This window comes from Lepidochelys olivacea (assembly GCF_965140295.1).
Source record: "Lepidochelys olivacea isolate rLepOli2 genome assembly, chromosome: 1".
In the NCBI taxonomy this organism is placed as follows: Eukaryota; Metazoa; Chordata; order Testudines; family Cheloniidae; genus Lepidochelys; species Lepidochelys olivacea.
The window spans coordinates 309,886,068-309,912,192 of NC_140411.1; the positions used below are offsets into that span (position 1 = coordinate 309,886,068).

Consider the following 26,125-nt stretch of genomic DNA (forward strand, 5'->3'; position numbering starts at 1 on the left):
TGTTTTTGTTTGTTTGTTTGTTTGTTTGTTTGTTTGTTTGTTTAGGTGGCGGGGGGGTGAGTGGAGGCGTTGTGCATGGCTGAATGAATTATTGAGGGAAAGCTAACTTTAATTTTTAAGTTTTAACACTGTCGTTATTTTCATCTTCTGAGGAATTGAGTGACCGAGTCCAGGCTGCCATGGAAGTTTTGTCTCCTGTATTCAGAAACCTCCTGCTATTGGTCAATAATTTCATTGTTGCAGTGGAAAGGAGCTGTTGTAGGAGGTGATGACTGTGTCTGGAGAAGCAATATGGCAGCTAACAAGAACAAAGTCCGATGGAGGGCTTTTGAAAATCAGGGTAGAGACACTGAATTGAGTTCTGTAATCAGTGGGGAGCCACAACACAGAGCATGACAGCAAGGTGATGGGCTCCAGGGCCAAGAGAAACAAGAGCTGCTGATTCTTTACCGTACTCTGACCTGAAGTCTGACTGATAGGGATTGAAGATACTGGCAGCTAATAGTTGGTACTGGAGACTGTTTTTGATAGTTTCTTAATTAGGAAACTTAGAAAATGGAGATTAAACACTGGGTGGTAGTTTATGTCTAGCAATGGGGTATTCAGTACTGGTCAAACTACTTCATGTTTTATGGTGAGTGCTAGACTCCCCTCATAAAACGAGATGCTGCCAGTCTGTAGAGGCCTCAGGTATTCTCTGCACTGTGTTGCCATCCGGGAAGAGTAGGGGTTAGAGTCACAACAGGTGGCACTGACTGCTGGCATTGCTTCCAGAACTCATTTTTTGTGTGAGCTGAATTCTTGGAAAGAGGGCATTGTATTTCAGGCCCTACTCTTGGCTTCTTTTCATGGTCACCTTCCCGGAGGTGGGTGATCTTCTCTGTGCTTTGTTCTGGGAAAGAGTGGAGGCAGATAGGGTTAACAAAGAGATTAATGATTCAGAACTATTATATGGCCATGACTTACCTCACAATTTTGTTCATGATGCCTAAGACTGAATAGAATCTTCCATTGTTATGTTGTATTGTACTTATTGTATGTTGTATTGTAAATTTATTTGAGCATAAGCCTTTGTGAGCTACACTTCCACTGAATGCATCCGATGAAATGAGCTGTAGCTCACGAAAGCTTATGCTCAAATAAATTTGTTCATCTCTAAGGTGCCACAAGTCCTCCTTTTCTTATTACAAAGAAAAATATTCAGAAATTATGAAAGCAACAGGACATGCATTCAATCACATTTCTTTCCATTGCTCCCCTTCGGCCCTGCCCTCTTGTCTATATACTATCTACTTACACTATAAGCTCTGCGAGCATGGCACTGTCTTCATCTCTATCTGTAAGTATACACTGTGCCATACCAATTATAAATCATCATCACCAACATTTGGCAGTTTATCTGCTATCTCTGTCCAAAAAGATATGATGCACATTAGGTGACAGAGGTTTGCTTACAGGAACAAATTCACAGCCTCATGTTCTCTGGTGCTGCTCCAGTGATTTCAACAGGATTTCACTGATGTAAATTAGAGAATAATTTAGCCTACTATGGATATTTAAGCCTGCTTCATATAGAGGCTTTATTTCTCTATAGTTAAGATTGCAACTAGCTTCTGTTATAAAACCCTGTTTTAGCTCCCCTGTAACTTTGGCTTGGAAACTTGGTGTGAACTAATAAGTGCCAGAATTTTATACTGGAATCAAAGGAAAATGTTCCTCCAGAGTTCAAAGAAAATTCATCAAATGGATTTTGAGATGTAGGTCATGAGAAAATTACTCTGATATGAAATTTTGACTTTTGACTCAAAAACAGTTTCTTACTTCACTTTTCAAATATTCTCTCCAGTTAAATCTCATTGAAAATTCATGTGCTGATTATTTCTGAAGAAAATGGATTGTTATAGTTAGTTTTAGACCTAATCTACCGCCTGTTGATTTCAAAGGGAGTTACAGTGAGCAGAATCAGACACTATAAGTGTGAGCATGTTGACTTTATGTGAGTGTGAGCTATTGAAATACCTTTCTCTTCTTCCTAAACTGCTCTTGTAGTCCTTCAAACACTACAGATAGGATGTGGAAGAAGGTCTTAGGCCACATCTCACCAAAGTTTGATGCAAAAGGTTCTTCTAGACTTGCTTACATCATTGTTACCCCCAACTGAGACCTTTAAAAAATGGAAATTTGAAAATAGTTTTGATAGCAGCATAACAGCAGGATTTTTGCTCTAAGTGAGATTATTAATCTGTAGGAGGAAGAGGTAAATATTGTAATGAAGTCTCCACCTCCAAGGTCATTTATTTATGATGCACCTATGGCCCTTAAGAAAAACTATTCTGCAGCCCTGCTGCCTTTCCTGTTTAGCAGCTCAGCTAGATGAAGGAGCTAGATATAATATAGTACGCACTATACACTGACCTTTCACAGCATCAGCCCTTTTCTGAGAATAGCTTCCACTAAATATAAAAGTAATTATTTTTGACAAGTCTAAAATATTTTTAGAAAGAAAAACAGCCATTTTATAATATTTTATGTCACATTCTAATTTATTTTCAGAGGATACCTTATATGGCTTTGTAAACTTCTTAAAGTTTTTTTCAGAGGATTAAATAAATCCTCTAAATCCTTTAGCTACAAGCTAAAATGCATAAATTACTTTGATTGTCAAAAAGTTTTGATTGTCTTCACTGTTTCTCCAATGCAGTTCAGGACTCCTGAATTGCAGCAAACACTTGCATCACAGATGTTTCATTCCAAGTTGTATTTTAATGGTCTCCATCTTTCAGCACATCAGCATAAGTCGATTGTTTCTAAAGTAAATATGTAATTATTATGTCAGAAGGGGAAACAATCTCCCTGTAAAACATCTGAGACACAGAGTATTAATTCCATTTTATGTAGTTGTAATAGTCTATATCAGTGCCATGTACTTCAAAAAATCAAAGAATTTCTCTTTTTATTATTTCCCCCAGTTGTTGCTACTCTTCAGTATTGTGAATAGAGTTTAATTACACAGTTTAAGTAGTGTTGGCTCCTCACCAATAACACTAGAGAAAGCAGCAAACATACTTAGTCGTGCTGGGGGTGCTGGGATTCCTGGGATGCTTTCCTTTTTCTCATCTTTATTCCGTCTATTCTTCACCCTCCCATCGTTGCTGTGTAGAGCTGTATGTGGGTCCATCAGCACCACATCGTGCATCATCAGCATGAAAATTTCTAAGAAAGCATGCTGTAGAAGGTCATGAGTTTATAAGCTAAATCTTGAGAGTGAATGAATGGCTGGCTGGCCAGTTGTTGCTTTCATCTGTCAGAAGATCTTGGATTATCAGAGAATTAGGCTATTTTAGGTTTGGGGTAGAGCAAAGTAGAGTAGTAGAAAGTAAGAAAAGGGTGAAAAAAGCTGTGTTCCTGCTCTGGATACAGTATTATATTGCCTCACACAGGTGCTGCTGTTTCATTCCTTAAGAAGCTTCCATTAATAGGTGCTTATATTTTCTTTCTTGGGGAAATCCACCTCCCAGGGGAGCCGCTGTGGATTTTCCCTCTGGTCAAGTCCACCCCTCCCTTTACTGGAGCAGGGATGGCAACATATTTTCTCCCCAGTTTATTAGATAAGTGATTATTAGAGAGAATTAAAGCTGGGATTTCCTAGTTCCTAACACAAACATACTCCCTGCTTAATACTGAAGAAAGGAAGGCTTAGAGAGCGAACTTAAAGAGTTCCTTTACAGATGAACATGCAATAGGGAAGGGAAACTTTCAAAACACTGATGACAAAAATTTGGCCTAATTTAAGTTTACTGGAATTGTATATTATTATGTATTAGCTTTGTAACACCTAAAAGTGAGCTAGGCACTTAGCAGTACATCAAGAGACAAGGCTCCTGCCTTGAAAGTCTTACAGTCTAAGTTTAGCTGTGTGATAGATGATTCAACAAACAGCAGAGAGGGAATGGGGAAGTCAGACAAGGCCTACAGTAATAAGATTATGTAGCTACTCAGTTTAGGTGTGTGTCCAACTAGATGGCTTGTTGTCACTGTTGTTGGTATGAGTCTTAAGGCGGGATGTGAAAGAGGAGAGGATAGTGGGTGGGCACACCAGAATTGGGATGGCATTCTGTGAGTAGAGAATGTGATGGTAAACGTATTGGGAACCACTATGGAAATCCAGGACTGACAAGTGTCACTCATGTTGCATCTCATTCGTGTATTTCTGCAATCCAGTTTGCTCCTCATGCATCCAGCAGCTGTAGTTCCTCCTCCAGCCACCAGCCCCTTCTCTCTCCCTCACTGTCTGACTGCAACATTTACTGGCTCTAGAGAGGCAGTGATGGCAACTGGGTGGGAGCAGCCAGGGCAGACAGAGTGGGAGTCTGAGACAGGACATGGGAGAAGGCGGGACTGCCTAGGAGGCTGAGAAGGTTGGGAGAGACTAGGACAGCAGCTGAGAGGTGGAGATGGAATAGGGAAGGGTCTGAACAGGGTTGGGGAGGCAACGGGAAGGGAAGTTATTTGCAAATATGCAAATTATCTCATTAAATCACATAGAAAAGCATGAAACTTGGCATCTGTGGGGATCTGTCCCACAATTAGTATGTGATCCTGTCCTCTGAGCCAGACTGTGAACCCCAGATACTCACAACTGGGGAAATACTAACACAAGCAGCCCTGTTGAAGTCACTGAGCCCACTGGTGTGAGTAGAGGGTCACAGTCTGATCCTAAATAGGCATATACTATAAACAATCCAACTCTTTCATGGGGAAATAAATGTTTGAAAAACAAACCCTTCTGTCAGGTATGCGAAATCTCTTCATTTCACACTGGGGCCAGGATTGCAGCTGTAGCTAACTCTCTGCTGGGCCAGCATTAGCAATTAATTAACCAACCCTGTCCCCAGAGCAGTGCTAACGTTGTATTGTGGGCACAAACAAGAAGTATCCAAAATTTTAAAAAAAGAACCACTGGGGGAAAAAAATCAATATCTGACAAACAGAAAAGGACAAACCTGGCAACAGAAAAGGACAGACGACTTGTTATTTTAAGGTTCTAAATGGATTGTTTTAATGGAATGAAAAAGAAAATTAAAACATATAAAACGGAGGGGAGTTGACAGCCTGGATTTAATTGATGCTGTCTTGTGTCCAGAGCATGTTGTCACTGAGATAAAAGAAACATGGTTTGAACCAAAACACTGAGCAGAAATTTAAAACACCGAGACAGATTGTATACTGAATCAGGGTGGGCAAAATAAAGGAGGCAGGCTTTCAAGTATTGATGAGGGCTCCTGATTGACTCTGACAAATGAAAAGATCAGTATTTTGGCTGATAGAGCTGAAGCTTAGGCAGGTAGTGGTTGTCAGAATATTCTTGCATGGTGCTACATTCCAGGGCAGCTAGAGAAAATAGTGCAGGAAGTATTCCTTCAAAGATGTGCAGATCTCTGTTTATGAAGGGTTTCACTTGCTTAGTTATTATCTGGGTTATTGATTCCTCGATAATTAAGGAGGGGAGAACACATTTCAGAAGTACAGTGGCCACTCGTGAAAAGTCAGCATTTACCAAGTTACCACATTATAATATCTGACGCAGCACAGTATTACCCTGTATTTGCTATAACTCTTGTTTTAAAAAGGGTTATTTTAATTATCCATAAAACTACATCTTTCAATAGTGATGCTGTAATATTTAAGGTCATTATTCTAGCATACTGCAGTATTTTCTTTTACTAGAGGAAATAGCTGTGGTCTCAAAGGGTATGTCTACACTGCAATTAAACACCCACAGCTGGCCTGTGTCAAATGACTCAGGCTCAGGCTAAGTTTAATTCTGGTGTTGATGTTTGGGCTCAGGAACCTTTCTCCCTCACAGGAGTTAAACAGCCCCATAGCCTGAGTGCTGTGAGCCCGAGTCAACTGACACAGGTCAGCCATTTGTGTTTCATTGCAGTATAGAAATACCCTTAGATGCTGTGAAAAGTGGTGACGTTTTAATGGTTATCACTTTATGGATAGTATAGCTTTTCCGCTCAGTTTGTTTAGCAGGCTGCATGGTCAGAGATGTTAGTGATCATTAAGAAATAAATCTGGCAGGATAAGAAAAGTTGAATTTGGGTATTATCTAGGGCTTTGAGGAATAATTAGCAATGGGCAAACCTCAGAATATCTGAGGAACATCCATTTGTGTTGGGAGCTAGATGCTCAGCTGGTGTAAATCATCATAACTCTAATGACTTTAAGGGAACTATGCCTATGCAGGAGATCTGGTCCCAGATATTTATGCAACCCACTGGTGAGTATGTTACAGGTCCTGCCCTGTGGTGATCCCAAGAAAGTGAGCATTGTTAGAGTTCTTTAGCTCAAGATGCACTATTTTTAGGTCTGGAGGTCTCTCTAGTTCAATCTCCGGTGGGCCAACCAAGAGAGCAGCCACCACATAAGGGAGGGCATGTTTGTGTTTCATACGGTAGTGGGCCTGAGATGCTTGGGAAAGTTTCCTTTGAACAGAGGAAATATGTAACCCACTGCTGAGGTGTGTTACAGAGGCCTCTCTGTGCAGATCCACAGAGGATATGAAGTATTATAGCCCCCAAAAACAGAGATTGTCATCTTTAGCTCAAGATGTAGCAGTTTATGAGTTTAGCTGTAGAAGTCCACGGTTCAATCCACGGTGTGTCAGCCAAAAGGACAGCTGTCACATTTATACACAACTTGCCCAACAGAGCCCTTCAGATACAAAACTGCCTACCATGCTCTGGATTCTGTCCATCCCCATGCAGCCCACAGAACAATCTCCCTTCATCCCCCGTTCCACACCACAAATACCCCTTAAAGAAGAAGATGTTTTCTGGGGTGGCCACATGGCCCACTCACCATCTCCACTGCAGGTTAGCCTTGAGGGTGTATGCAGTTTTTTCCCTCTCCAGAAAGGGATCATTCTCAGAACAGTTCGGCATTCTCAGAGGAGACTTGTTCTTCTCTTCAGTGGAGGCAGGAGGTGAATGGCAAGACACAGTAGCTGATTTAAGCATGTACACAGTGCATGCTGGGATTGAGGTACCAGAAAGCCCAAGATTATGTGACACTTTCTATACAGGAAAGGGTTGTGTCACTGTCTGCCCTGTAACCCTGGGTGCATCTGTCCAGTACCAAGGTTCCCCAAAACCGTCTCCTCTGAAGTGCTCAGCCCCTTTGACGGTAGCACTCACAAAATTTTATCAAGTTCACTGCTCCTTTAAAAAGATACTACACAGCACCAGCTTGTTAGTTTGGCTGACAATTCGTTTGTAACAGTGTCCTGAGATTGTGGAGCAATAAAACAAGATTAAGTTTATTAACAGAGAACAGATATTTAAATGATAACAAGTAGAAGGAATTGGGATAGAAATGGCTACAAACAAACAAAAAAGCAAAACTGTGCATATAAGAATAAAATCTCTCTTAACTAGAGTCTTTTGTTCAAAGTAAGTTTGTCACCACAGTCAATCTTCTGGCATGGCTGGCTAGATCTTAGTCAGTCACCACAGTCAATCTTCTGGCATGGCTGGCTAGATCTTAGTCAGAACCAATCACAGAGCTCAAAGCATAGGGTTTCTTTGTCTCCTCAGGTGAAGAATAACTTAGGAGTTCTCTCCCCTTCCCACCAAAACTGGGGCTTGGTAGGCGTTTGTGTTCTTATACTCAACAGAGAACTAATCGTACATTTCTCAAGGTATTCCATTAAGAACACAATGAAAGGGCACTGAGGGAAAGCTTTCATTGGCAATGCCTGTGTGTCAGGGTTCCTTCCCCACTCTGAGCACTGGGTACAGATGTGGGGACCCACATGAAAGCCCCCCTAAGCTTATTCTTGCCAGCTTAGGTTAAAAACTTCCCCAAGGTACAAACTTTGCCTTGGCCTTGAACAGTATGCTGCCACCACCAAGTGTTTTAAACAAAGAACAGGGAAAGAGCCCACTTGGAGACATCTTTCCCCAAAATATCCCCCCAAGCCCTACACCCCCTTTCCTGGGGAAGGCTTGATAATAATCCTCACCAATTTGTACAGGTGAACACAGACCCAAACCCTTGGGTCTTAATAATGAAAAATCAATCAGGTTCTTAAAAGAAGAATTTTAATTAAAGAAAAGGTAAAAGAATCACCTCTGTAAAATCAGGATGGAAAATACTTTACAGGGTATTCAGATACAAAACACGGAGGATACCCCTCTGGGCAAAACCTTAAAGTTACAGAAAACAGGAATAAACCTCCCTCTTAACACAGGGAAAATTCACATAAAACAAAAGATAAACTAATACGCCTTGCCTGGCTTATCTATACTGGTTGCAATATTGGAGACTTGGATTAGGATGGGTTGGAAAAGATGGATTTCTGTCTGGCCTCTCTCAGTCCCAAGAGAGAACAAACCACATAAACAAAGAGCACAAACAAAAGCCTTGATTTGAAAGTATCTTGTTCCCTTATTGGTCCTTTGGGTCAAGTGCCAGCCAGGTTAGCTGAGCTTCTTAACCCTTTACAGGTAACAGGATGTTGCCTCTGGCCAGGAGGGATTTTATAGCACTGTATACAGAAAGGTGATTACCCTTCCCTTTATATTTATGACACCATGTTACACTGGTTTTATAGGACTTAGGTGTTGTGTTGCTGAGTGTTGAAATGCCTAACTTTTAGGTGCCTAGAAAATCACAGGAACAACGTGATCCACAAAGACTGGGATAAAATTTAATAGTGCAAAGTGCAAGGTCATGCGCTTAGAGACTAACAACAAGAATTTCTGCTGTAAGCTGGGGACTTATCAGTTGGAAGGAACAGAGGAGAAAGACCTGGGTGTATTGGTTGATCACAGGATGACTATGAACTGCCAGTGTGATACAGCCATGAAAACGGCTAATGTAGTCCTAGGATGCATCAGGCCAGGTATTTCCAGTAGAGACAAGGAAGTTTTAGTATCTCATTATACAAGGCACTGGTGAGACCTCATCTGGAATACTGTGTGCAGTTCTGGTCTTCCATGTTTAAGAAAGATGAATTCAAACTGGAACAGGTGCAGAGAAGGGCTAATAGGATGATCCAAGGAATGGAAAACCTACGTTATCAGAGGAGACTCAAAGAGCTTGGCGTGTTTAGCCTAACCAAAAGAAGCCTATGGGGAGATATGATTGCTCTCTATAAATACATCAGAGGGATAAATACCAACCAGGGAGAGAAGTTATTTAAGTTAAGCACCAATACTGACACAAGAACAAATGGATATTAACTGGCCATCAACAAGTTTAGGCTTGAAATTAGGCAAATGTTTCTAACCATCAGAGGAGTGAAGTCCAGGAACAGCCTTCCAAAGGGAGGAGTGGGGGCAAAAAAATCTAACTGGCTTCAAGACTGAGCTTGATAAGTTTATGGAGGAGATGGTATGATGAGACTGCCTACAATGGCATGTAGCTGATCTGAGACTGCTAGCAGCAAATATCTCCAACAGCTGGTGATGGGAAACTAGATGGGGCGGGCTCTGAGTTACTGAAGAGAATTCTTTCCCAGGTGTCTGGCTCATGGGTCTTGCCCACATGCTCCGGGTCTAACTGACTGCCATGTTTGGGGTCAGGAAGGAATTTTCCTGCAGGTCAAATTCATAGAGAACCTGGGGTTGGGGGGTGTCCTTTCTCGCAGAATGGGGCATGGTTTACTTGCAGGTTTAAACTAGTGTAAATAGTGGATTCTCTGTAACTTGAAGTTTTTCTATCATGATCTGAGGACTTCATTAACTCAGCCAGAGATTAGGGGTATATTTCAGGAGTGGATTAGGCACCTAATCTCCCTGCACAATGAATAGGGAGAGATAGGCACCTAAAAATACGAACCACAAAAAGCCAGCACACTGGTCATGGAGCCGCCTAAACTAGCAAATGGGAGATCCCAATGAGAGGAATGTGTCCTAAGCCTCCCCGCTTCCCACAGAGTTGGATGTGTAAGTCCAGGTTACAGGGAGACACCTATCTCCTCTGGCAATCCACAGCTGGGAACCCCTATCCTGGAGTCAGAGAAAGAGAAAGGCACCTGCCTCATTCCACACAAAACAGCTGGCAGAGGTGAGTTTAAGTCCCCTGGTTAGAATACTCACCTGGAATGTAGGAGAACCCAGGTTATATCCCCTCTGTCTGATGGGGAGAAAGGATTTGAAGAGGAGAATTGAAACCTGGGTTTCCCGCTTTGCGGGTAGGTGTCCTAAAGAGCAGACTATAGACTTATTCTTATGTGTTCACTCTCTAGTCCAGTGACTCTTTAAGTATTTATTCAAAGTGGATCAGCTTCAGCAGGAGAGAATGAGGAAGACTAACATCACACTATCCCATAATACAGTGGTTAGCATAACCTCCTGAGGGGTGGGAGACCCTTGTTCCACTCCTTTCTTCCCCATCACATGTGGGAGAGACTGAAACCAGGTCTCCCATATCCCAGGTGCATGCCCTAATCATTGGGCTAAAAGTTATTAGGTGGGTACCACCTCCTCCTCTGGCCAGAATTTGAATGGCACCTGCTCTGGTTGGCTGCCTCTGAGCACACCTCTTGGATTGGGCCCCTCCTCGATTGGGCCCAGCTGAGACGGGCACTTCTCTGCCAGTCTGCCCACTGTTCGTGGATTGCACTGGGGCGTAGGCGGGAGACAGGCATCCAGATGCCTAGGGTGAGGCTGGGAAGGGAACTTTTACAGCAAAACATTAGGCACCAGGTAAGTTTAGGTACCTACAGGGTTAGGCAGCAGCCAAGCAGGAGTTTTGTGGATTGCAGTGGCACCTAAAACTGGGACTTTGATACCTAAATACCTTTGTGGAAATGGGCCTTAGTCTCCCAGTTATCAATGCAGTACTTCTTGTGAATTTATAAATTCCTTTATTCAAAATTCCCAATTTAAAATATATAAATTATTTTAAGGAGCACTGTGAGTTTGTGACCGGCTGTATAGACCCTATCCAGCAACTGGCAGGGAAAGGGTTAACTCTCTCTCCATAAGCAGAATACGTCACACAAGTGTCTGCTTTTATTACAAGGAGGGGAATGTGGCTGGGCTCAGCTGGAGTGAATTACTCTGTCAGGAGGGACTATAAAAGGATTGAGCTCTGTAGCATTCCCCCTTGTTCTTTCATGGTTTGGGAGCTGACCTAGGATGAGTGGGGAGTCTGGCTGTTCAAAGCACTAATTTGTTTTTTACCACGTGAACTCTGGCTCTGAGCAGATTTTGCTAAACATGAAGCATGTGGGTTGTTTCTTCTTTCTTTGGCCCTTGGCTTATCTGACCTGGCACAGTGACTGATAAAATACAGAGAAGAGAATGAAATAGATAATTAGAGCAGGGTTAAAACAACAACAAAAACCTGAACATTGAATTGCAAGAAGCATCTTGGCTCATAATGGGAGGTTTTTCAAATATACTCTCACTAGAAAAAAACATAGGGAAGAGAGGTAAGTAAACTATTGAGGTCAAGAGGCAAAATAACAATAGTCGTCCTCAGAAGAAATACCGTAGTGATTGTGTCGGGGTGGAAACAAAAATAGTGGACTTTTAATCAAGTTTTACATCTGAACATAGTAAATGGGGGCAGATTGTACACAACAGTTTATGCAAAAGGCTCCACTGGCTTAAAGGGGACATTCTTAATTGTTACCTAGATTATAACACCTGTATTGAGTGATTCCAGGGAGTCTAGTAGTTTTTATTATTTTCATTCCCTTGAATATAATGGACTGAGAATTAGCGTTTGGGAACAATTTGTTTCCTGCAAAGAGTTATTCCAGCATAAATATCACACTGGCACAAACCGTATTGTGTTTTGAATAGTTTTCCCTAGAGGATGAGGGGGGGGGAAAACACCCTGGAAATACTATTTTCCATTGAGAGTAGTGTTAGTAAGTGACAGAGTATTTTAATATGCCAGGTGCTCAGCTTGATCTAATATTCCATTTCAAATAATATGAAAATCTTTAAAGCAAGAACACAACAAACAAGGAAAAAGTCAGTGTTTTTACTTGATTGTTTGTTTTTTAAAGGGTGAGGAAATTCTGCTTACTATTTCAAGATTACTGAAATACTATAATTAGAAGCTAACATATAATTAAAAAGTACAATGGTGCATAATAGGGATGCATTTATGACAGTTTGTATATGATAGTTTTTAAAAAGATAGAAGACAAACCCATACTAAAGTTAGGTGAGTGTTTTGATAATTTACCCTTTTGTACCCAGCAAAACTAATACTTACAAATCTGTTTAGAATCATTAAGATGCAACAGTAACAAACCTGCATGAAATCATACATAGTTCCAGTTCCAGCCATGACAGCGCTGAAATGCCCTAGTGCAAATAGAGGCAAAATCAATTTCAAGGCCTTCAGAGTCTCTGTGAGCTTTATGCAGATTTGGGATCACTTGGATTTGGGTCAGAAGTGAAGTAACTGTGGTGATCTCAGTTCAATTTCTAACAGGTATTAGTTAATGTACCACAAAACAGCACAATTATATTTGTAAACAGCTCTGTACATGTATATAGTGCCAATGTATGTGGTATGTGATTTTTTTTAAAATAATTATTTGGCAATATGTGCTCAGGAGAAATTTAGGAGAGGAGGAAATGTGTTGGCCTGGTCAGAACTGAGTAGGTTTGACCTTACTACCCTGTTTAATGTATTTTAGTATACCACACTGTACCCTAAAGGAAATCTGAGGGAGCAGTTGATTAAGAGATGGGGTGTAGATGACATTCCCGTGAATATCATTGGGCCTAGACTAGAACACTGGATGGTCCCCCTACTGAATCGAGCAAGCACATCAAAAAAGAACACCCACAAACTTTGGAGAAGTTCAGTTTGGATCTGAGTCTGGATCTGAACTTCACAACTCAGGCCCATTTTTAGTTGCTCTACTTGGGAGTTGACCTACACAATGCATTCCCACCTGAGAATAGATATGTGAATGTAATATTTTTAAGGTGAACAAACAGCATATAAATAAAAACAAAATCAATCTAGGGAAAGGTCTGTTTTTAGCCTTTGTAGCTTGGATTTGGGGTCAGCTAGTATATGTAACAAGTCTTATTCCATAATGAAAAGACTTAGTAAAGCCTAGAACTGGCTTCTCTTGCTGTATGACCTTGGGCAAGTCAATTAATATTGAATAGTACCCAACTCAGGACCCCACTTAGATTCATCTTCCCAGTTTATCAGCAAACCATTGATATCTACTCTAGGAGAATGTTTTTTCAACCAGTTTTGCACGCACTTTATAGCAATTTCATCTAGACCATGTTTCTCTATTTTTATGAGAATATCTTGAGCAGCAAAGTCAAATGAAGTGAGCTGTAGCTCATGAAAGCTCATGCTCAAATAAATTGGTTAGTCTTTAAGGTGCCACAAGTACTCATTTTCTTTTTGCGAATACAGACTAACACGGCTGTTACTCTGAAAAAAGTTTTATTAAAATTGAGATAAATCAGGTCTACCCCCCCCCAACCCCCTAGGTCAGGAACTCTGTCAAAGAAGGAAATTAGGTTGGTTTGGCATAATTTATTCTTGACAAATCCATGTTGGCTATTACTTATAGACTCATAGACTTTAAGGTCAGACGAGACCATCATGATCATCTAGTCTGACCTCCTGCACATTGCAGGCAACAGAACCTCACCCACGCTCTCCTGTAATGGACCCCTAACATCTGGGGAAAATTCCTTCCCAACCCCAAATATGGCAATCAGTTAGACCTTAAGCATGTGGGCAAGATGCACCAGTCAGACACCTGGGAAAGAATTCTCTGTAGTAACTCAGAGTCCTCCCCATCTAGTGTCCCAGGTGCTTACAAATTGATTGTTTAATAATTTTATTCCAGTATCTTTCCAGATATTAAAGTTAGGATCACTGGTCTATAATTCCCTGATTCCTCTTTGTTCCCTTTTTACAGATAAGTGCTATGGTTGCCCTTCTCCAGTCCTCTCGGAACTCACCCGTCCTCCATGAGTTTTCATAGATAATGACAAATGGTGCAGCGATTGCTTCCGCTAGTTCCTTAAGTACCCTAGAGTGAATTTTATCAGGCCCTGCTGACTTGAATACCTCTAATTTATGTAAATATTCTTTAATCTGTTGTTTCCCTGTTCTGGCTTGTGTTCCTTCCCTCTTGCTATTACTATTAATCATGTTAAGCATCCAAAAAGAAAAGGAGGACTTGTGGCACCTTAGAGACTAACCAATTTATTTGAGCATAAGCTTTCGAAAGAGCTGTAGCTCACGAAAGCTTATGCTCAAATAAATTGGTTAGTCTCTAAGGTGCCACAAGTACTCCTTTTCTTTTTGCGAATACAGACTAACACGGCTGCTACTCTGAAACCTGTTAAGCGTCCAGTAACCATTTTTTTTTAGTGAAAACTGAAGCAAAATAAACATTAGACACCTCAGCCTTTGTGTCATCTGTTATCAGCTCTCCTTCCCTGCTAACCAGTGGACTTACACTTTTCTTTGCCTTTCTCTTTCTCCTAATGTATTTATAGAACAATTTCTTATTGCCTTTTACATCCCTTGCTAGAAGATTGTGCTAGTCTTTTATACTGATCCTTAGCAATTCATCCGTGTTTCTGCTTTTGTAAGATTCCTTTCTGGTTTTCTAGTCAGTGAAGAGCTGCTGATGCAGTCATATTGGTCTCTTACTATTCTTCCTCTCTTTCCTTTGCGTCTGGATAGTTTGCTGTGATGCCTTTAATGTTATCTTTTTGAGAAGTTACCGGCTCTCCTGAACTCTTTTATCCCTTAGACTTTCCTCCATGGGACCTTACTCACTAATTCTCTGAGTATGTGAAAGGCTGCTTTAACTTTAACCACCTGAATAGCTCCACTGAAGTCACTCTTTTTGTCTTGGAGTCAATGGTGCAGCCCACATGCCTAAAGTTAAAAATATGCATAAGTGTTTTCAGGGTCAGGGCCAACAAGACATATATTTTTATTATTATTTAGACTGTGATATCGTCCAAGATCATTAGGCTATTTTTAAGGTCTAGGTAAGGGTGCAGATTTATCATGGCAATTGCCAGTCTCTTAGAGTCCAATAACTGCTTTTCTTGCTTCCCCCATCTACAAATATGTAAAAAAGCTGGCTGGCTAAATGAATGGTCAGATGAACAACTGTCACTGAGAGTCTTAAGAGAACAGCCTTTGGGGCTGTGGATGAAGCTACTGTTGAACATAGAATTGGCATTAATCATGATAGGAAGCAAGCATTAATCATGAACTCACCATGGAGATTGGAGGAGGGAAATCGTTAGACCACTTTGGCAGCTTAGGCGAACCAAATAAAGAGCAAGAACAGCCCTTACCCACTAACATTTAGGACAGTATTTGTGAAAACTAGAGATGGTCTAATTCAAAAACTCAGATCAAAACTTTGCTGATGAGTTTAACAATCCCCAGTGAAAGAAGCTTGGGCCTGAAAGGAAAAAAAGGGTCAGGGATAAGTATTCCAAGGGGGCATGAAATTCCTCCATGTCCAAACCAAACCTGGTTTTGACAAAGGACATTTAGATTCTACAGTCTACATCTGTCATTTTTTTTTGGGGGGGGGGCATTCTTAGTCAGAAATTACCTTGCCTTTTAAAAGGAACACTACCAAGTTCATTTTAATGGCCTGCCATTTATTTTACTACATTCTTTGTAATGCCTTTTCATAAGTTTGAAAAAAGAAACATTACTATTCCTTTTTCAGTAAATAAGGAGGAAGTTAAACAAGAAAACCCCACACAGTATAGGACTTATATAGATAATATAAGTGAATTGGAACTGTGTGTTTGTACGCAACATGTGTAGCAATATAAAAAATGACAGTTTTCTAATATCAGAGGGGTAGCCGTGTTAGTCTGTATCCACAAAAAACAATGAGGAGTCCACTATCCCTAAGAAACGGCAAGAAATTCTGAAGTGGAATGGATGGGGATGTAATGACTCTACATTTATATTTAATAAATATAAGGTGGCACCTTAAAGACTAACAAATTTATTTGAGCATAAGCTTTCACGAAAGCTTATGCCCAAATAAATTTGTTAGTTTTCTAGTGGTGTTTTATGCCCTCTAGTGGGTTTTGAGTTTATTACACTTATTATGCCTGGAATGCTGGTCATTTTTTAACTTTTTGCTTTAACAACATTTAGTTTGTGTAAAACGCATACACTAGATTTATTCCTAAGTAATATACCCTACAAATTTAGAAGGATGCCTATTATGCCCTGTTTAATTCTTTCTGGGAGTTTTCTATCACAGCCTAATCTTTGTTTAACATTTCCTTCTGTAGCAAACTTTATGTTCCTAACACATATTTACAGTGTTAAGCAACCACAAAAAAGATTGCTGAGTGATAGCTTCATGCAAGTGATATTATTGCACCAAAATAAAAAATTACACTTCTGTTGCACTTTTTAAAAAAAGACTCTTTTGACCAGATAAATAATTGTAAGTGGAGTATGCAGAAGTGTCTCTCTTCTCCATTTAAAATTTTGAGCATTACCCGCTCCACTCACATAATGGAAAAATGGCAAAAATGATTTTTTGAGTTGCAATGCAGAACTATGACTTCTCCATACTCGATCTCCACAGGGATTTCCACAGCTTCCGCCTTAGACCCAGCAGAGGACCAACCTGAGAAAACAGTCTGCATTAGATTCAAAATGAGTCAAAGAATGGTGATGTTAGCTCATGATGCCACAAATATGGACAATATTGTCTGATATTTCTTGAAATGAGGCCATGTCAGCAGAAAATATGGTCCACCCATTAGGCAGCATAACTGATACGCAACAACCACTACTGACAGAGCTAATAGGTATTGTAGATGGATGGATACATTGATAGACAAATACTGATCTAGTAATGTTAATGTTACAGAACACACCGTAATAATCCCACACATTACACCAGCTGTGGGAATTCCCTAAAGCCCATATTATCCAAGATCCCACAAATTTAGTTAGCTTGTAAATGGTACAGTCCCGGCTCCTATGTGTCTCATAGGAAATCACACCCATGTTCCTCAGACCACCACTTAGAAAGGTCCAGTGTTCTATCAGCATAAGGAGACAATCCATTAACTTGATATTATCCCTTACAATGAGCAGTCAGACATGGAACAATGGTCTGTTAGTTGTTGAACACAAGATTAAAGCTAAATTTCATCCATTTCCCAATAGGCGTTCATTTGATAATGAAGTTTTGACTTCTGGTATGTTATAGCTTAACTGACACACCACAAATGCACATCTAGTCTGTCATATCCTTTTCACTTCACTTTCTTGGATAAAAAAGGAGAGCACATGTGATTAATACAGGAATCAGTGGTACTATTTTTGTTCAGTCAGCTAAAGTATACAATCTTGTGATATCCTTTTGTTATGTTACAAAATTAGGTAGAAAGTTAATACAAATAATGAGGACCAAAGCATTGTTCCACAATTGTTCCACAATAATAGGTTCATATGTGGTATATGCAATTTTGATACAGAAACTTGCAAATATTGCAACTGAAAAAATGTAGAGAAGGAAAATGCACTCGCTATTATAATTTGTATAACTAGAAGAGGAGAAAGAATCACACACTAAGGTTTTAGCTACTACCTAATTTGAAAAGTCAGTGTGTAAATGGCTTCCATGTTTGTTGTATTTCAGTGACTTCAAGATCAAATCCGCTCAGTTGTCAAGTAACAAGATAGTTTTTCCACTTTATAATACAAGCTTTACAAAACTCACCCTCCCTTGTCTTCCCTTCACTTGAGCTTTCAGAGACAACCCATGCCTACAGATAGTGGGGGAGGAGGGGCAGAGTGAGGACAGCCAGCTTTAGCAGTGTTACTGAGCATGCTCGGTCTATGCCAAGGAGCAAATCTGAGGAGACATGTGGCAGGTGCCCACAATTCTTCATCACTTCTTCTGGTCCCTTGCACGGGTTTCTAGGTCTTGGAGATGCAGTCCTTTTCTCTTCAGACTCCTCTTGACAGAGCTTTCCATCATATCCTCAGTCTTCCACATTCTTTCTTGCCGTCATCTTCCTCCAAAGATTTCTTTACTGGCTGTTCTTCCATTCTTTTCACATGTCCAGCCCACCTCAAATGCATGCTCTCCAGCATATCTATGATTGAGAGTCCCAAATTCATCTTTCCCCTAATTTCTTCCATGCTCATTTTATCTGTCCTCTGGTCGCCTGCCATTCTCCTCCTCATACTATTTTCTATTACCTGTATCTTCTTTTCTTCCATCTCCATAAGACTCACCATTTCCAAACCATAGAGCAGGCAGGAACAAATACACGCAGCCCACACTTTTCCTTTCAGTTTGTTACTTAACTGCCGGTCTCACAGTACTCTTTCTACCTTTTTCACTACTACCCATGCTCATTGGGTTCTTCTTTTCAGTTCCAGATCTCTCACCAATGGTACTAAGTTTACTTCCCAAGTACTATAAACAAATTCTTTTTTCTGATTCAGCTTCTCTCCTAAAACTTTGATCAACATCTCTTCTTCCACCTTCCCTTCTTGCATAACTTCAGTTTTCTTTATATTTACCTTCAAATCATGATCTTTAAACACAGATGCCCACTCTGATACTATATTTACCAATTCCTTTTTGCTGTCAGTCAAAAGGGCCAGATCATCAGCATATGTTATTTTTCTTGTGTCTCCACTTGCTTGTTTTTTCTATTAATTAACTCCATACATAGGATGAAGAGAAGTGGACTCAGCACACTGCCTTGTTTAAACCCTGCCATCATCTCACAACTCTCTGAAATTCTATGTGTTGTTACCACCATAGCTCTGGACCTCCATATGGCTCCTCTTATCATCTGCATTTCTTGAAGTCCCCTGTCAATCCCTCCATCTCAATAATTGAAATACCAACTCCCGCTGAACGAAGTCATATGGTTTCTCAAGATAAAAAAAAACTAAATACCAGTTAACCCATCCATTTATCATTCTTTCAAACTTCTTCTCTTTGCAAATACTGTGTCTATAACATTCCTTCCTTTCCTAAAGCCATGATGCTGCTCTCCTATATTTTGCTACACCTTGCACCTCAACCTTGCCTCCAAAACTCTCTTAAGGACTTTGAGGTTGATGAATCCGATGAAGTGAGCTGTAGCTCACGAAAGCTTATGCTCAAATAAATTTGTTAGTCTCTAAGGTGCCACAAGTACTCCTTTTCTTTTTGATGTAGCCACAGGTGTGTATAGAATGGACTTCCCTCTTGAACAGCCCCTTGCAAGTGTTCTTCCTTTGGTAAAGGTCAGTATGGGAGGATTGAGGTTTCTTAAATCCCTCAGAATTGCATCTTCCAACTTCATCTGTGGTCAGCTTCATGTTCTACTTCCTTTGACCTCAGCTCTATAGACCTTTTGTAAAAGCATACCTTCTTCTGCACAGTGTACATAACCCCACTATTGCAGTCATCCTGTTCTCAACTGGTACAAGACTGCAACTTGCCAGGAACTTCTACATATCTCCTCATTTGTGACAAAATCAAACCAATGGATGTTAAGAATACGCCATAACTTTCAAAACTGAAAACTGTTTAGTTTCCTTTCCTCGGCTGTTTTATAATGGTCATGTTTCTGCTCCATGTAACAGAGTTGATGTTACTACTGCATTGAATACTTGTATCTTAGTTATCACACAACATCACGCCACCCAAACAAAGTCCTTTGAAGATATTGAAATGCCATTCATGCAAGACTGATCCGATGTGTGACTTCTTCAGATATAGAACCTTCTGCTGTCAACTGACTACCAGACAGATAAAACTATCCACCCATTCAGTATAATTGCCATATACATGCAGCATCAGCAGGTCATTTCCATTTTATAGGATGCATGAATAGCTTTGGTTAATCACCACTGATATTAAATCCCATAGATTAAATCCCATAGATCCCATAGCAGCTCTTCCAGCATTAGCTATAGTTGGTCAGTAGTCAGTCCAAGTGAGGCAATATCATTCACATACTCGAGATCCTCTAATGATGAATCTTTAAATTTCCCACCTCCTGCTTTGGCCTCAGTCAGCTTTGTCATCAAATGGTCTATTAGAACATTAAGTAAGGTGACAGAACTCATCCATGCCATACTCCTGAGTCTACTGAAAACCAGTCTGCAATTAACAATCATTTACCTTCACACAGCTAAATGTAGCATGGTACAATTCTTCCACTAAGTACATTAAGTCCTCAGGCACACCATATGGGCATAAAAGTATCCACTGAGTCAAAATCGGCTATAATCTATAAACACGATGAAACTTTCTTCTCTTGCTCTAGTCATTTTCAGTAACATTCCACAGAACATATATACCATGGATTCTAAATTGAGCTGTACAGAAACCACACTGGATGTGCAATTTAGGAACTTCATAGTCTCAAATACACATTTCTGGTTATGTCTTTCGGAGGCTTTCTGAATACACTGTGCCATACCATTCCACCATTGATTATGATCATTCTGACAGGCCCTCATGACTGCTCACTCAAGAATTGCTTTTCCTCTATTGCCCATTTCCTCTTCCATTCACTGACTTGATTCTGACCTTCCAGTTCATCCATTCTGCACCATGCCTCTTTTTTTCTCACCCATACTTTGATGGTATCATTTGTAATCCAGTATTGCTTTTTCATTGTCTTTAGTCCCAGTTGTTCTCCAGCTATCTGTGTGATAGAATCCCAGAAGAAAGCCCATGCTTCTTGTGTGTTAGACAGCTGGTAATGCAATATAGAATATTTGTTGGAAATTGCTACCTGTGTAATTATTAGCAGTTCATTCATCATGAAGCTTATCAACATTTACACGTTTCAACGCAGTAGATACCAGTCTTTGGAACTTTATTAAATGGAACATCATTGTTGCTGTTAGGAGTTGATTATCAGATTCCAGAGCAAGATCAGCACTCCTAAATATACATACATCTTGTTCCAAACTAGAGTGTGATCCAAGGCTGTATTGTTACCCAATGGATATTGAAATGTATACTTATAGCAGTTCTTGTGCTGAAACCAGGTAGACATTAAAAATAGTTCATGTGTGGAAGTAAATTCTAATAGATTAAAATAATTATCTGGTCTCTCCTCCGGTAAGCTGTGTGGTCCCAGTACAAATTCAAATCCAGTTCTATCATGGCCAATTCTCATGCTCATATCTTCTAAGTTGGCAATATGAAGTCAGGATCACATACTACATACAACGTCCTCTAACCTGGTATAAAAACCATCCTTTTCAGCATCAGGCCTTGTGTCATGTTGAGCATATCCACTAATAACTACCATACATCCTCCATTCAAACTCAAAATGGTGGCTATCAGACATAGAGAATAGGCCTGCCAAGTCAGTTGTGCAGATTGCGCCACAGGGACAAAATCAAAGCAACACCAGTGTGCCCTTCAGGTGTGTCATTAGGCATGCAACAATTGAAAGGTCTGACTGCTACAAGTCAGAGTTGTGCTGTCAGTGTTTAAATTCCACCGTGTCTCTTGCATGCCACATACAACAGTCACCCTTTCCAGTTCTTCAGCCAAGAGAGTCCTTTTTCCAACAGCTGTTAATGATCAGACATTCCGTGGTCCATCCTCAGATACTGATGTTGCTTCAGAAGGTGACATATCATCTTTGTCAGGTGCTTCCCTCCCATTTCTGTTTATGGAAGAATCATCATCATACAGTGTGACTCCTCTGCATGCAGTAGAAGAATTAGATGCATCCTGAAGCTTGGTTCCATTGTGAGTAGTAGACAAAACTGCCGAAGCAGATAAAGCAGATGAAATTGCTAACGTTGTATGTTGTACGTGTTTTTCTTCTGCATGTCAAAGCTAGAGACGTTTTACAGGGATGGCTTGCCAAGCCATTGCCCAACCCTTCCACTTTATCTGGGCTTGGGACCAGCACTAGGAACAAAGACATTGTGGTGTGGTTATTACAAGTATAATTGAATGTAAAATTTGGCCCTCCATCTGGAACTTAGTTAACTATTTTGTTGATGCATATACCAGAATAGAAACCAGGTCCCATAGGAGAGGAGACCTAAACAGAATAAATGTAGGAAAACCTTTAGTTTTGTCACAAAACTGAGCAGCTATGATTCTGACTACCCACAGGGTTGATTAAGAAGCTGTCGTTTCTCCATACTACTCTTCTGAATATAAGTGCACTTTAACATCTTCAGCACAGTGTTTCTCAGCAGGAGAAAACTTAAATTAGACAAGTTACTGCCTGTCAAGGTTCCTTCCCCACTCTGAACTCTAGGGCACAGATGTGGGGACCTGCATGAAGAGACCCCCTAAGCTTATTGCTACCAGCTTAGGTTAAAACTTCCCCAGGGCACAAAGTCTTTGCCCTTGGATTAGGTAAAACACTGCCATCACCAAGTGTTTTAGACAAAGAACAGGGAAAGGACCACTTGGAGTCTATTCCCCCAAAATATTCCCCCAAGCCCTACAACTCCTTTCCTGGGGAAGGCTCGATAATAATATCCTCACCAATTGGTACAGGTGAACACAGACCCAAACCCTTGGATCTTAAGAACAATGAAAAATCAATCAGGTTCTTAAAGGAAGAATTTTATTTAAAGAAAAGGTATAAGAATCACCTCTGTAAAATCAGGATGGTAAATACTTTACAGGGTAATCAGATTCAAAACATAGAGAATCCCTCTAGGCAAAACCTTAAGTTACAAAAAGACACAAAAACAGGAATACACATTCCCTCCAGCACAGTGAATTTACAAGCCAAAACAAAGAAAAACTTAATGCATTTTCTAGCTAGGTTACTTACTAACTTTACAGGAGTTGAAGGGCTTGCATCCTTGATCTGTTCCCGGCAAAGGTATCACCCAGACAGTCAGACAAAAGCCTTTCCCCCCACACACACACACTCCAAGATTTGAAAGTATCTTGTCCCCTCATTGGTCATTTTGGGTCAGGTGCCAGCGAGGTTAGCTGAGCTTCTTAACCCTTTACAGGTGAAGGGATTTTGCCTCTGGCCAGGAGGGATTTTATAGCACTGTATACAGAAAGGTGGTTACCCTTCCCTTTATATTTATGACACTGCCATGCGCAAATTAGAGCTATCAGTAAGGTAGAGGCTATTATTAACACTAACTAAGGGCCAAATAAGATTATAGTTGGAAAATGTTTCATTGTTTTTCCTTATTCAAGTAGAAATAGGAAAGGTAGTCAGAACTGGGATACTTTATAGCTGAAGTTAAATCCAGCTCTTTACTGTCATTTAATACAACAGACACAGAGAAACATTTTCACTATACAAACAATCCTAAACATTTTATTTCCAAATTTTATATAACACTTTTGAAATGCGATAGAAAAATATCATCCTGTGTCACAGCCTGGGAATATATACATGGCTACTAAAATATTGGAGGCTGACTGGCCTAGAATCCTTGCTACCATTAACATCAAACTGCAGTAAACTTTCACAAACATACAATTATATTACGAACAGAGTGTTTTATTCTGCAACAAATGCAAACAAAAATGGAACCAGAACTGCCTTCTGACTGTCCAAAATGATCCATTAGTGACAATGGGAGCTTCTAGGTGCTTTGCACTTTTGCAAATCAAGCTGTTTATTTAGGGGCCTAATGTGGATTTAGAAACCTAATTTTAAGCACCATCTTGAAATTTTAGATCATGCATAAGTATAAATGATTCTTTCTAAATATATAAATATGTAGTCTACCTGATGTGTTTGGGTTGTGTTGTATTGGGGGGAAATATAAAGATTATACCCCCAACAGGTGTAAGGTAGGTGGTGGAGACACCTGTATTGTGAGATACAGTTGCTAATGTAATGGAAAGTGTGGGTCTCTCGCTGGTCTCTTTCCTGTCCTAAGATATCCTGCTCCTCACACCATCCGCATGTAGTCTTTAAAAGATAGAACCCATCCTATACTACTCTTTCTGCCCATCTCTGCAGGGTCCGTATTGGTGTCACTAGTTTTTAGCAAATGTGATTAACAAAACTAAAACTACAGTAGGTGTTTTAGTATCTATCCGTGTGACACACTGTTTTACATGTTGTTCTGGCCAGGTCTTGTAAAGCCACTAAACAGTTCTTTTTAGATAAAATAAGTATGGTCATTGCCATCATTACATAGGTTGTTCCAGGCTATAGTATCACCTGCTTCCTTGATTCCCTCCATTAGCACTTCATTTCAACCCTATAAAGTCAAGCCCTCCTCCTCCTCACCTTAAAGGCTACTGAATCTTGCCCTGACACATACCTCTGCTCTCATTTCTACTATTATCCCCTCCTGCTCCCTATGCCCTGCCCCCACCTCTGTGTTACTCATCCCTTCATCTCCTTCTCTCATTCTTGTGTTCGGACCTGCCACATGCCTAGAAGAGTCTCCCTGTTTTCACCCACTTCTCTCTTATCCTTCAAATCCCTGTGTAAAACATGTTTTATTCTCATCAAAGCAACTCCCAAACATTGCATCTCCTGCAGTGTTACCCTACATCTTGCTTTTGTGTTCGGTCTTGTCCTATATCGACTGTAAGATCTTTGGGATTGGGAGTGTGTCTTACCTATGTTGTGTAACATGCTATGCAAATTTACAGTCCTATGTAAATGTTTAATAGTAATTAATAACCCAACCAATTAAAAAGCAAATGTAACTTAAAGATATTTAGCTTATTCTTGAACTCAGTAGCATTTAGTTACACATTTTGCCCATACAACAAACTACTGAGTGTAGAGAACAGAGTCCTCTTTATAAGCTGTCAGTTGAAATTCCTCTAGATAATTCTTAATGTCACTGTATTCCTCCTTTACTAGAAAATCAGTATCTAGCATCAAAAAGAGGTGTCTGCAAGTCCCAGCAAGTCTGTGGATTGACAGGAGGTTTGAAGGAATGAAAAAAATATTTAGCTCCAGATCTAGGAACTGTGTTGACTTAAGCACTAAATTAAAATGGAAATGATACACATACATACAGCACATAGACATACAGATAAATGTATATGTGTATGAAATGTTCTTTGCAAATTATAGTAAAAAATAGTTTCTAGCTAGTTTGACTTTAAATCTGATACTTAAGAGTAGTTAATGTTTTTAAATAGATTTTGTTTTCTTTAACCCAGGTATGGTGACATGGTGCCGAAGACAATAGCTGGGAAGATATTTGGTTCAATATGTTCCCTGAGTGGGGTCTTAGTCATTGCTCTGCCAGTTCCTGTAATTGTCTCCAACTTCAGTCGTATCTACCACCAGAATCAACGAGCAGACAAGCGCAGGGCACAAAAGGTGCGCTCTCACTTCCATCCCACACTCTTGATTTGGTGCAAAGTAGATAACAGATGGCTTTTTTATATGCTGTATGTCATCCAAGGGAGCATAATTTATTAATAGGAGGGCTGCTATACATGCATGATAGCAGGGGCACTAAGGCAAATTTACTAATTTTAAAGTACATTTCAAGTTTGTTTTTTTATGCTGAAATTGCTCCTTTCTTCTTCTTGGTAATATCCACAGATCCACGACAATGGGTACTTTAGCTTGCTTGCAGATTGGAGGCAGAACCAGCCCTGTCAGCCACTGGAAGTAGGGAAGTGTCTTACCTCCTGATGTTCCCTCCAGGTTTCTCTGCCTCCACACTGGCCAGCGGCTCAGCCAGACCTCCCTGCAGATTTCTCAGGAAAATTCTAAATTTATTTCAAATTTCTAGACTAATAATTTGGTTCTTTCTGATTCCCAGCCATGTCCCAAGGCAGCATTTACTTTTGGGGACATTGTTCTGTCAGTTCTCCTTCCCTGGGGCATTTACTGCAGCTAGTGCTCCTGGAGGCTTCAAGGACAGAGATAAGCCAAGAAAAGGCAGAGACAAAAGAAAGGGTCTGTGTCTCATGCGCACCCACATTATAGAGTGTCTCGTTAAAGAATTCAGCCTGCACTGTGGGAAGAGTGCGGTTTCCCTCATAGTCCTGTCTGGGCCAGATCACCTCGCCCTACCCTTCCCTGGGTAGAATAGGAGCCAGGCAGGACTGGAGAGGCTGGCTGTGCTGAATAAGATGCAGCCCAGGCCCAGCGGGGTTACCATAGCCCTCTCCCCCAGCAGGAAAGGTGT

The 26,125-nt window shown here is 40.4% G+C and overlaps 1 protein-coding gene across 3 annotated transcripts in view; it reads left to right on the forward strand.

The window, feature by feature from the left end:
• The window catches only part of KCND2 (potassium voltage-gated channel subfamily D member 2), a 458,837-nt gene that overhangs the window by 397,903 nt on the left and 34,809 nt on the right, over positions 1 to 26,125 (forward strand). For all 3 annotated transcript variants that reach the window (XM_084650513.1, XM_084650515.1, XM_084650514.1), the window contains exon 3: positions 25,143 to 25,305. In XM_084650513.1, the coding sequence (XP_084506639.1) occupies positions 25,143 to 25,305 (163 nt within the window). The remainder of the gene's footprint in view (positions 1 to 25,142; positions 25,306 to 26,125) is intronic.